Source organism: Somniosus microcephalus, chromosome 10, assembly GCF_052327205.1.
Source record: "Somniosus microcephalus isolate GS21.2 chromosome 10, FLI_Smic_1.0, whole genome shotgun sequence".
Taxonomy (NCBI): Eukaryota; Metazoa; Chordata; class Chondrichthyes; order Squaliformes; family Somniosidae; genus Somniosus; species Somniosus microcephalus.
In genome coordinates, this window is record NC_140996.1 from 231,937,854 (window position 1) to 231,951,506 (window position 13,653).

Below are 13,653 nucleotides of genomic sequence, written 5' to 3' on the forward strand. Positions count from 1 at the left end.
AGGGGTTCCCTGCACTACCTGCCTGCCTTTGTTGCTCCGCCTGATGGTCACCCCCTGTGCTGCCCTACCCTGAGGCGTGAACAACTCGCTAAACGTGCTATCCACGAGCCTCTCAGCATCGCGCATGCTCCAAAATTCATCCACCCGCAGCTCGAGCGCCACAATGCGGTCTACAAGTAGCTGCAGCTGGATGCATTTCCTGCACACATGGTCGTCAGGGACACTGGCAGCATCCCTGACTTCCCACATGGAGCAAGAGTAGCAGAACACGGGTCTGAGCTCTCCTGCCATGACTTACTCCTTTAATTAATTTAAAAATTTATTCAATACCCCAGTTACAGGTATACTCTAGGGCGCTTTATTTACCAACTGCCCCCACTACACCACAGAAATGTAACACCACAGAATTCAAGCTTGTATTGAAAAGAGAGAAATACTCACCAACCAATCACTTACCTGCTCCCTGGTGACGTCACACTTGGATTACTTTTTACCTCTCTCCTGGAACCTGGATTGGTCGGTGCCTCTGACTGCTCCCTCTCAAGCCTTCAAGCTCTCCCGCCTCGGGCTGCTCCCGCGCAGGTCCGCTGCTTCTCCGATCTCGGGGCTGTGGGCCTCGGTGCCTCTGACTGCTCCCTCTCAAGCCTTCAAGCTCTCCCGCCTCGGGCTGCTCCCGCGCAGGTCCGCTGCTTCTCCGGTCTCGGGGCTGTGGGCCTCGGTGCCTCTGACTGCTCCCTCTCAAGCCTTCAAGCTCTCCCGCCTCGGGCTGCTCCCGCGCAGGTCCGCTGCTTCTCCGGTCTCGGGGCTGTGGGCCTCGGTGCCTCTGACTGCTCCCTCTCAAGCCTTCAAGCTCTCCCGCCTCGGGCTGCTCCCGCGCAGGTCCGCTGCTTCTCCGATCTCTGGGCTGCGGCGGTCTAGAGCTCGATCGGGTGGCTTTTCAACGGGGCCGAGCAGCGTTGTCGGGAAGAGGAGAGAGAGAGAGGGTGGAGCACACAGGGCGCGGCTGGTACTACGAAGCCGGGCAGCGTACAGACCCGAGAAGAGGGAGGGAAGTGTCCCGCAGGGTTGCTCCAACGGCGGGGAAATAATAAAAATTAGAAGTGCTACGGGAACTGTGGAGAGCGGCGTTAGCAGCAGCGCGGGGGAAAGTGCGCGAAGACCATAGGGCGTCGCCATCAAGGCATAAAACGCCAGCAACAGCGCTAGCAGCAGCGGAGAAGACAGAAAGCGCGGAAGGCGCCATCTTAATACAGCGGGGAAGAAGGCAAAGCGCGGGAGGTGCCATTTTGTTAAATCGGGGAAGAAGGCAAAGCGCGGGAGGCGCCATCTTAGATTTCCAAGATGCCGAAGACTGGCAATATCACTACCTTCGATAATGCAATAGAAGACTGGACCACGTATGTGGAAAGAGTCGAGGTATATTGCGAGGCAAACGAAGTAGCCGATGGGAAAAAGGCATCGGTACTACTAAACTTAATGGGCGCAAGAACGTACGGCCTATTGCGGAACCTGATTACTCCAGCCAAACCGAAGGCGAAGAGTTTCAACGAAATTGTTGATATCCTACAGGAACACCTAAATCCTACACCGCTGCTGATAGCAGAAAGATTTAAATTCCACAGGAGAAATCAGCATAAAGATGAGAGCAATGCTGATTACCTTACGGAACTACGCAAGCTATCAAAGCACTGCCAGTTCGGAGCAGGACTGGCAGATACCCTACGGGACAAATTTGTCTGTGGACTCCTGAGTGAAGGAACCCAGAAGAAGTTACTCTCAGAGAAAGAGCTGACGCTAGATAAGGCTTTCAGCGTGGCAGTATCGTATGAAGCAGCAGCAAGGGGAGCTGCGGAAATTCAGCAAAAGCCACAGGAATACGGCTCCCACGAAATGACACGGGGATTTGAAAAATGTTATCGCTGCCGCAGAACAACCCATGACCAGAAGGACTGCTGGTCCAAGGACAAAATATGCAGGCAATGCGGAAAGATGGGACACATTGCACGAGTTTGCAGGTCTGGGAAGAAGACTAACGACAACAAAAAGGCTACTAAGGAACAGTACAGGAAAGTACAAAAGATGACGGACAGTAGTTCCGAAGACCAGATGAGCGATAGTGAATCTGGGAACAAGAGACTACGCTGTCTCAAACTTCACAACGTAATCGCAAAAGAGGATCACCGAACCATTTGGGTCACCCTCACGATAGCAGGGTCCCAAGTCAAAATGGAATTGGATACAGGATCAGCTCTGACCATCATGAATCGACGAGACTACGAGCGGCTATTCTCACACATACCCTTGAAAGAGACATCCATTGTCTTGAAGACGTATACGGGGCAAAAAGTATACCCCAGAGGAAAAATAAGGGTGCCTGTCGAATACAACGGCAAGGAAATACAGAAATTGTATCTGTACATACTGCAAGATGGTGGACCACCGTTATTGGGATGTGAATGGATCAGAAAGATAAGTTTAGACTGGCACTCCATTCAGGCACTGACGGTGGCTGGTAAAAAGGATGACGACGTCACTCCTGGACGATTGTCAACAATCTTAGCTAACGCCAAAGAGGTATTTCAAACAGAACTGGGAACTCTTAAAGGCGTAACCGCCTCGATAAAAATAGAAGAGAATTCAATTCCCAAGTTTTTCAAAGCAAGACCGGTACCATATGCAATTCGCCCAGCCGTCGAGGCAGAGCTGGAGAATCTGGAGAATGCAGGCGTGTTATCTAAGGTAGACTGGAGCGAGTGGGCAACACCCATCGTTCCTGTCATGAAGAAAACGTTAAACAATAAGTCTGAGGAGCCAAGGAAGGTTCGCATCTGTGGGGACTTCAAGGTGACGGTGAACCCAGACCTTCACACAGTACAATATCCTCTTCCGAGGATAGAAGATATTTTCGCCTCACTATCTGGAGGGAAGCGTTTTACAAAAATTGACCTAGCACAAGCATATTTGCAGATGGAGGTTGAAGAATCCACTAGGAAATATCTCATGATAAACACTCACAAAGGTCTTTACCAGTATAATCGACTGGTATTCGGAGTAGCATCAGCTCCGGCGATATGGCAAAGAGCGATGGAACAAGTCCTGCAAGGGATTCTGGGGACTCAGTGTTACTTGGACGACATTCTAGTGACAGGTGAAGATAACAGTGAACACCTTGCCAACCTAGAGCAGGTGCTCACTAGACTAAGAGAACATGGGCTACGGGCCAATCGCCCTAAGTGCGAGTTTTTTAAGAAACAGATATCGTATTGTGGCCACGTGATTGATGAAGAGGGGTTACATAAGTCCCTGAAAAAATTGAAGCGGTAGTTAAGGCTCCAGCGCCTGAAAATGTGTCGCAACTGAGGTCATTCCTCGGATTGGTGAATTACTACCATAAGTTTTTGCCGAATTTGTCCACAATTCTGCACCCACTGAACGCCGTACTACAAACTGGAGTAGCATGGAAATGGAGCGATGAATGTAAGCGGGCCTTTCAGAAGAGTAAGGACCTCATCACTTCAAGAGAAGTATTGGCTCACTACAACCCATCACTACCGATAAGACTGGCGTGTGATGCGTCTCCCTACGGCATTGGAGCGGTACTGTCACATAAATTCCTTGATGGTTCAGAGAGACCGATATCTTTTGCGTCACACTCGTTAACTTCAGCCGAGCGTAACTACGCCCAGATTGACAGAGAGGCCCTCAGCCTGGTGTGGGGGGTGAAGAAGTTCAATCACTACCTGCACGGTCAGAAATTTACTCTACTAACTGATCATCAACCTCTTGTCTCCATTTTCAACCCTCAGAAGGGCGAACCGATAATGACAGCACAACGGCTACAGAGGTGGTCCCTTTTCCTAGGGGCACACCAATATGACATTGAGTACAAAGGAACTAAACAGCATGGGAATGCTGATGGATTGTCGCGCCTACCGTTGCCGATGGTGGAAGAAGCACCTGCAGTGGATCCAGTGGAGATATTCCACTCGACCATAGTCGAATGTCTCCCTGTGACGAATGCAAACATAGAAAAGGAAACACAAAATGACCCGACACTCTCCTGGGTCTATGATTTAACGGTGAAGGGATGGCCAGCACATGGCTAACCACTGTTGCCAGCATTCTCACCGAGAAGAGAACAGCTGTCAGTGTGCTGAGGAACCTTGATGTGTGGATCCAGAGTAGTAATTTCACCCAAATTGAAGGATAGAGTGCTCAATGAGCTTCATGAGGGTCATCTGGGAGGGGTAAAAATGAAGAACTTAGCCAGAGCGTTTGTGTGGTGGCCAGGAATCGATAGAGAAATCGAAGAGATGACCAAGAGCTGTACAGGATGCCAGAAGGTCCAAAACGCCCCACCACAAAGCCCTCTACATCCATGGGAGTGCCCTCATCTCCATGGCAAAGGGTGCACATTGATTTTGCTGGTCCATTTATGGACTCGATGTTTTTAATTGCGGTGGATGCACATTCAAAGTGGCCAGAGGTAATAAAAATGTCCTCAACCACCACAGAAAAAACTATCACAGTCTTACGAACCATATTCGCCAGAAATGGGCTGCCTGAACAGATTTGCTCCGACAATGGACCACAGTTTTTGTCTGAAGAGTTCCGGAGGTTCTTAAAGAACAATGGTGTCCACCCCATATCATCCAGCCACCAATGGATTGGCTGAGAGGTTCGTTCAAACATTCAAGAAGGCTATCAAGGCAATGTGTAATGAAGACATACCCCTACAACACAAGGTGGACAACTTCTTGTTTGCCTACCGGAATGCGACACATGTGGTTACCAACCAAACTCCAGCCATGATGTTCTTCAATCGAAGACTAAGATGCCGTTTGGATTTGGTTAAGCCAAACATCAGAAGAGATGTGGAGAACAGGCAGTTTCAGAATATGAATGAAAGGCCAACCAGGAGTTTCAAGATAGGTCAACCAGTTTTGGCCCGGGACTACCGCACAGAGAAATGGCAGCCAGGAACGATCTGTACACGGCAAGGACCTCTAATGTATATTGTGGACGTTGGAGAGAGCATTGTAAGACGCCATGCTGACCAGATTCTAGAGTCACTGGAAAACGTCAATTCCACACCACGATCCGATACACCTGGTGATGAAACCGAAGTACCAATTGCATCTACCTCAGAATCGGTGATATTGGAAGCAGATGAACCAAACAACAACGTTGATCCCTGTGGTAAACCACTGCTAACTCTGTACATGTCTGTGTGGTAAACCACTGTTAACTCTGTACAGGTCCGGGCATGTCTCTGCCCCTGGCTCCACCCCTAAGCCCGGGTATAAAGGTGACTCACCACCCTTCCCCCGGGAGCTCTTAGGATGGATCCACTAGCAGAGGCATGCTCCAGTTAGAGTCATAGAGTCATACAGTAATACAGCACGGATAGAGGCCCTTCGGCCCATCGTGTCCGCGCCAGCCATCAAGCCCTGTCTAATCTAATCCCATATTCCAGCATTTGGCCCGTAGCCTTGTATGCTATGGCATTTCAAGTGCACATCCAAATGCTTCTTAAATGTTGTGAGGGTTTCTGCCTCCACAACCCTTTCAGGCAGTGAGTTCCAGACTCCAACCACCCTCTGGGTGAAAAAGTTCTTTCTCAAATCCCCTCTAAACCTCCCGCCCTTTACCTTGAATCTATGCCCCCTAGTTATTGACCCCTCTAAGGGAAAAAGCTCCTCAGCATCCATCCTATCTATGCCCCTCATAATTTTGTACACCTCAATCATGTCCCCCCTCAGCCTCCTCTGCTCCAAGGAAAACAAACCCAATCTGCCCAGTCTCTCTTCATAGCTGAAGCGCTCCAGCCCTGGTAACATCCTGGTGAACCTCCTCTGCACCCTCTCTAACGTGATCACATCCTTCCTGTAGTGTGGCGACCAGAACTGCACACAGTATTCCAGCTGTGGCCTAACCAGTGTTTTATACAGCTCCATCATAACCTCCTTGCTCTTATATTCAATGCCTCGGCTAATGAAGGCAAGTATCCCATATGCCTTTTTTACCACCTTATCCACCTGTTCTGCCGCCTTCAGGGATCTGTGTACTTGCACACCCAGATCCCTTTGACCCTCCATCTTGCCTAGGGTCTTTCCATTCATTGTGTATTCCTTTGCCTTGTTAGTCCCCCCAAAGTGCATCACCTCGCACTTTTCCGGGTTAAATTCCATTTGCCACTGTTCCGCCCATCTGACCAACCCATCTATATCGTCCTGCAGACTGAGGCTACCCTCCTCGCTATTTACCACCCTACCAATTTTTGTATCATCCGCGAACTTACTGATCATACCCTTTACATTCATATCCAAGTCATTAATGTAGACCACAAACAGCAAGGGACCCAGCACCGATCCCTGTGGTACCCCACTGGCCACAGGCTTCCAGTCACAAAAACAACCTTCGACCATCACCCTCTGCCTTCTGCCACTAAGCCAGTTTTGTATCCAATGTGCCAAGGCACCCTGGATTCCATGGGCTCTTACCTTCTTGACCAGTCTCCTGTGCGGGACTTTATCGAAGGCCTTACTGAAATCCATGTATACCACATCCACTGCGTTACCCTCATCCACACACCTAGTCAACCCCTCAAAAAATTCAATCAAATTAGTCAGACATGATCTTCCCTTGACAAAGCCATGTTGACTATCCCTGATTAATCCTTGCCTCTCCAAGTGGAGACAAATTTTGTCCCTCAGGATTTTTTCCAATAATTTTCCTACCACTGATGTTAGGCTCACTGGCCTGTAGTTCCCCGGTTTTTCCCTACTACCCTTCTTGAATAATGGTACTACATTAGCGGTTCTCCAGTCCTCTGGCACATCCCCTGTGGCCAGAGAGGTCCTGAATATATGTGTTAGAGCCCCCGCAATCTCCTCCTTTGCCTCACACAGCAGCCTGGGATACATTTCATCCGGGCCTGGGGATTTATCCATTTTTAGGCCAGCTAAAACCGCCAATACCTCCTCCCTCTCGATGTTAATATGTTCGAGCATATCACAGTCCCCCCGCCCTATTTCTATGTCTACATCGTCCTTCTCCATAGTGAAAACAGATGCAAAAAATTCATTTAGAACCCCTCCTACATCTTCCGGCTCCACACACAGATTGCCACTTTTGTCCCTAATGGGCCCTATTTTTTCCCTAGTTATCCTCTTACCCTTAATATACTTATAAAACATCATCGGATTTTCCTTTATTTTGCTCGCCAGTGTTATTTCATGGCCCCTCCTTGATCTCCTAATTTCTTTTTTAAGTATCCCCCTGCACTTTTTGTACTCCTCTAGGGCTTCCTCCGTCTTTAGCCTTTTGTATCTACCAAAAGCCCTCCTTTTTTTCCTAATCCATTCTCGTATATCCCCTGACATCCAAGGTTCCCTGTGGTTTTTGGAACCACCCTTGACCTTTACGGGAACATGTTGCCATTGTATGATCTCAATCTCCCTTCTGAAAGCCTCCCATTGCTCCGATGCGGATTTTCCTACAAGTAGCTGATCCCAGTCCATTTTGGCCAGATCCTGCCTTATCCTATTAAAATCGGCCTTCCCCCAATTTAGAACCTTTATTTCCGGCCCATCCCTGTCCTTTTCCATGACCACCTTAAATCTTACCATATTATGGTCACTATCACCAAAGTGCTCACCTACTAGCACTTTTTCCACTTGGCCGGCCACATTCCCTAGAATTAGGTCCAGTACCGCCCCCTCTCTTGTAGGACTTTCTACATGCTGGCTCAAAAAGCTCTCCTGGATGCACTTTAAGAATTCTACACCCTCTGAGCCTTTCACACTCTGACTATCCCAGTTAATATTGGGGAAGTTGAAATCCCCCATTATTATTACCCTATTATTTGCACATTTCTCTGAGATTTGCCTACATATTTGTTCCTCTATCTCCCCCTGACTGTTTGGAGGCCTATAGTACACTCCCAGCAAAGTGCTTGCCCCCTTTTTGTTTTTAAGCTCCACCCATATGGCCTCATTAGAGGACCCTGCTAATATATCATCCCTCCTTACTGCAGTAATTGACTCCTTAATTAATATTGCGACACCCCCTCCTCTTATACCTCCCCCTCTGTCTCGCCTGAAGATTCTGTACCCCGGAATATTGAGCTGCCAGTCTTGCCCTTCCCTCAACCATGTCTCCGTGATAGCAACAATATCATACTCCCATGTGTTTATCAACACCTTCAGTTCATCCACCTTATTTGCAAGACTCCTTGCATTAAAATAGATGCCATCCAGCCTTGCCCTTATATATTTGCCCTGTCTACCAAGCTGACTTGTTTTTTTCTCTATAATTGGCAGCACATCCCCCCCTATTTCAGCTCCCCTCTGTATCCCATCCCCCTGCCAAGTTAGTTTAAACTCCCCCCAACAGTGCTAGCAAACCTCCCCGCAAGGATATTTGTCCCGCTCTGGTTCAGGTGCAACCCGTCCGACTTGTACAAGTCCCACCTTTCCCAGAAGCAGGCCCAGTGATCCAGGAAAGTAAAACCCTCCCCCCTACACCAACTCTTTAGCCACGCATTCATCTGCTCTATCCTCCCATTCCTATACTTACTAGCACGTGGCACTGGGAGTAATCCAGAGATTACAACCTTTGAGGTCCTGCTCTTTAATCTGTTACCTAGCTCCCTAAATTCTTGATGCAGGACCTCATCCCTCTTTTTACCTATGTCGTTGGTACCAATGTGGACCACGACCACTGGCTGTTCACCCTCCCCCTCCAGAATGCCCTGCAGCCGCTCAGTGACATCCTTGACCCTGGCACCAGGGAGGCAACAAAAGCCTACTTCGTATAAGTTCAACTCGTAGTCTTTGGTGTTGTTGATAGTGCATCAATCCCGAATCAACTTTGCCAGAAGAACCTGATACCCCAAAGAGGCGTTATCCAGACAGAATCAGGAAGCCTTCTCAAAGACTGAACTTATAATTGCTTAACTTCAACTAATGTATCTAGCAACTGTAATTGTAAATATGTTATTTAATTATTAATCGAATGTTATGTACTGTTTAGCTAAAAGGGGAGGAATTGTAGTGTATGTACTTTGCAGAAGGAACTATATTCTGCAGCCCCTGTATACTGCAGTACCGGTAGTGACCACCCCTGTATATAAGCCTGCGTAGTAACTTCTGCATAGTAGTTCCAGGTTGTCTCCACTCAGTAAAGACCTGTGATAACCAACTCCTGCAGTCCGTGTCTCAATTACACACGGACATAATAGGGGGGAGGAGTGGAGAGCAGGGGGAAGGAAGGAGGCGGGGGGAGGGGGGAGGGGACACGTTTCGGATGAAGCGGCTTCACTCACCTTGTTTGTCGTGTGGCAAGGGGGCCACCAGATGGCTCAGCTTAGTCACCTGCACGTCAGTCTTGTGCAGCCCGTTACATTCGATCCTCTTCTTCATGATGACAGCTTCCCTGCAAGAGAAAACACGCCCAACGGTTAACAGTTTACAGCTGGATTATGTCCTGCGTGCCTCAGGGCAATGGCCTTGTGACTGAAGGTACATGTCAACGGGCAGCACTCACGCCTCTGAGTCAGAAGGCTGTGGGTTCAAGTCCCCACTCCAGAGACTTGAGCACAAGATCCAGGCTGACACTCCAGTGCAGTACTGAGGGAGCGTCGCACTGTCGGAGGGGCAGTACTGAAGGAGAGCTGCACTGTCAGAGGGGCAGTACTGAAGGAGCGCCGCACTGTCGGAGGCGCAGTACTGAGGGAGCGCCGCACTGTCAGAGGGGCAGTGCTGAGGGAGAGCTGCACTGTCAGAGGGGCAGTACTGAGGGAGCACTGCACTGTTGGAGGGGCAGTACTGAGGGAGCGCTGCACTGTCGGAGGGGCAGTACTGAGGGAGTGCCGCACTGTCGGAGGGGCAGTACTGAGGGAGCGTCGCACTGTCAGAGGGGCAATACTGAGGGAGTGCCGCACTGTCGGAGGGGCAGTACTGAGGGAGCGTCGCACTGTCAGAGGGGCAGTACTGAGGGAGAGCTGCACTGTCAGAGGGGCAGTACTGAGGGAGCGCTGCACTGTCAGAGGGGCAGTACTGAGGGAGCGCTGCACTGTCGGAAGGGCAGTACTGAGGGAGCGTCGCACTGTCAGAGGGGCAGTACTGAGGGAGAGCTGCACTGTCAGAGGGGCAGTACTGAGGGAGCGCTGCACTGTCAGAGGGGCAGTACTGAGGGAGCGCTGCACTGTCGGAAGGGCAGTACTGAGGGAGCGCTGCACTGTCGGAGGGGCTGTACTGAGGGAGCGCCACACTGTCGGAGGGGCAGTACTGAGGGAGTGCTACACTGTCGGAGGTGCCGTCTTTCAGAGGAGATGTTAAACCGAGGCCCCGTCTGCTCTCTCGGGTGGACGTAAAAGTTCGCACGGCCACTATTTTGAAGAAGAACAAAGGAGTTCTCCCCGGTGTCCTGGGCCCAATATTTATCCCACAATCAACATCACTAAAACAGATTCTCTGGCCATTATCACATTGCTGTTTGTGGGAGCTTGCTGTGCGCAAATTGGCTGCCGCATTTCCTACATTACAACAGTGACTCCACTTCAAAAAGTGCTTCATTTGCTGTAAAGTGCTTTGGGATGTCCTGAGGTGGTGAAAGGCGCTACAGAAATTCAAGACTGTCTTTCTTTGTTGGGGCTATCGATACCAATAAAAACTCTTGTGTCCATCTGTGCAGGTAGATTCATTCTTTAAGGGAGCCCTCATCTTAATCGCTGGCAGGTTTTATATTGTGAAGACAAGGAATGATTTGCAATCTCCATATGGAATCCCTTGCTTTGTGTTCTTCAGTGAATACAGGTTAAACTCACAGCGCTGACAGGCCAGGGCAGCTCCCTCACAAAGTTCCCCCTCTACCTTTGTTTGCTTGACAGGAATAATTGCTCTCATTATCAAGGTCAGTGCCGTGAAATGCAACTGGTTTTCATTGCTTGTACACAGCATCAACATCAAACACTCCCAGGGCAGGTACAGCACGGGTTAGATACAGAGTAAAGCTCCCTCTACACTGTCCCATCAAACACTCCCAGGGCAGGTACAGCACGGGTTAGGTACAGAGTAAAGCTCCCTCTACACTGTCCCATCAAACACTCCCAGGGCAGGTACAGCACGGGTTAGATACAGAGTAAAGCTCCCTCTACACTGTCCCATCAAACACTCCCAGGGCAGGTACAGCACGGGTTAGATACAGAGTAAAGCTCCCTCTACACCATCCCATCAAACACTCCCAGGGCAGGTACAGCACGCGTTAGCTACAGAGTAAAGCTCCCTCTACACTGTCCCATCAAACACTCCCAGGGTAGGTACAGCACAGGTTAGATACAGAGTAAAGCTCCCTCTACACTGTCCCATCAAACACTCCCAGGGCAGGTACAGCACGGGTTAGATACAGAGTAAAGCTTCCCCTACACTGTCCCATCAAACACTCCCAGGGCAGGTACAGCACGGGCTAGATACAGAGTAAAACTCCCTCTACACTGTCCCATCAAACACTCCCAGGACAGGTACAGCACGGGTTACATACAGAGTAAAGCTCCCTCTACACTGTCCCATCAAACACTCCCAGGACAGGTACAGCACGGGTTAGATACAGAGTAAAGCTCCCTCTACACTGACCCATCCAACACTCCCAGGGCAGGTACAGCACGGGTTAGATACAGAGTAAAGCACCGTCTACACTGTCCCATCAAACACTCCCAGGACAGGTACAGCATGGGTTAGATACAGAGTAAAGCTCCCTCTACAATGACCCATCAAACACTCCCAGGGCAGGTACAGCACAGGTTAGATACAGTGTAAAGCTCCCTCTACACTGTCCCATTAAACACTCACAGGGCAGGTACAGCACAGGTTAGATACAGAGTAAAGCTCCCGCTACACTGTCCCATCAAACACTCCCAGGGCAGGTACAGCACAGGTTAGATACAGAGTAAAGCTCCCTCCACACTGTCCCATCAAACACTCCCAGGGCAGGTACAGCACGGGTTAGATACAGAGTAAGGCTCCCTCCACACCGTCCCATCAAACACTCCCAGGGCAGGTACAGCACGGGTTAGATACAGAGTAAAGCTTCCTCCACACTGTCCCATCAAACACTCCCAGGGCAGGTACAGCACGGGTTAGATACAGAGTAAAGCTCCCTCCACACCGTCCCATCAAACACTCCCGGGGCAGGTACAGCTCGAGTTAGATACAGAGTAAAGCTGCCTCTACACCGTCCCATCAAACACTCCCAGGGCAGGTACAGCACGGGTTAGATACAGAGTAAAGCTCCCTCTACCCTGTCCCATCAAACACTCCCAGGGCAGGTACAGCACGGGTTAGATACAGAGTAAAGCTTCCTCCACACTGTCCCATCAAACACTCCCAGGGCAGGTACAGCAGGGGTTAGATACAGAGTAAAGCTCCCTCTACACTGTCCCATCAAACACTCCCGGGGCAGGTACAGCTCGGGTTAGATACAGAGTAAAGCTCCCTCTACACTGTCCCATCAAACACTCCCAGGGCAGGTACAGCACGGGTTAGATACAGAGTAAAGCTCCCTCTACCCTGTCCCGTCAAACACTCCCAGGGCAGGTACAGCACGGGTTAGATACAGAGTAAAGCTCCCTCTACACTGTCCCATTAAACACTCCTGTAGTGTATGTGCCTTTAAGACAGAACTACTTTTACAGCTCCTGTATACTGTAGTACCGGCAGTGACCACACCTGTATATAAGCCTTGCGCATGCCTCTGTACCCCCAGTCTTGAGACTACCCTCCTCGTGTAAATACCTGTTTATTGTTAAGTTACAGCATCCGTGTGGTTATTGAAAAACAGCATACTCTCAGAATCACGGATCTAACAGTGGCGACGAGTGTCGATTCGAATCTGCCTGCAACTCTGCATTTCCTTTCGAGGATTCGCTCCAGGAGGGCGGTGTAAAAAAAAAAAAGTCGAGGCCAGGAACACGGGCATCGACCACGAGCAACCGCCCAGTTGTCCGGCAGAGAGTGAACATCGCAGGGGAGGCTGTGGAGAGCCGGGCTTGGTTCCCCAGCCACGACGATCAGCAAGAGACTGACGACAGGTCCAGCGCAGACCCTTCCCGGACAGCGGTGGCTGGAGCCGACTGACGGCGGAGAGAAAGCCGAGCAGCGTCGACGGGGTAAGACAGAGGGTGAAGCGCACAGGGCGCACAGGAAAAAAAAAAAAAAAAACGGAGAGAGAGAGTGTAAAGCAACAGCCAGGTTCAGGACCGAGCGGCGTCGAGAAAAAAAAAAAAAAAAAGAAGGCGCAGAGCACAGCCAAGGCTCAAGGGCTGACCAGTGTCCACGGGGAGAAGAAGGGAGAGCGCGGCAGATGCCATTGAGCCGCAGAGAAGAAGGAAGAGTGCGGGAGATGCCATTTTTAGAAGCCGCAGCGGAGAAGAAGGGCAAGCGCGGGAAGGAAGGAAAACACGGGAGACGCCATTTTGTGCCAGCGGAGAAGAAGGGGAAGCGCGGGATACGCCATTTTTGACAGTTAAATCACACCCAGGGATGCCGAAGAGTGGCAGTATCTCTACGTTCGACAATGAAGTCGAAGGTTGGGCGACATATGTGGAACGTATTGAGGTGTACTGCAGGGCGAATGAAGTGCGAGATGCTAGTA

The 13,653-nt window shown here is 50.2% G+C and overlaps 1 protein-coding gene across 1 annotated transcript in view; it reads right to left on the reverse strand.

Moving 5' to 3' along the window:
• pde2a (phosphodiesterase 2A) overlaps positions 1-13,653 on the reverse strand; it is a 429,910-nt gene that overhangs the window by 252,610 nt on the left and 163,647 nt on the right. Inside the window, exon 4 of the mRNA XM_085999752.1 lies at positions 9,329-9,438. Coding sequence (XP_085855878.1) covers positions 9,329-9,438 — 110 coding nt within the window. The remainder of the gene's footprint in view (positions 1-9,328; positions 9,439-13,653) is intronic.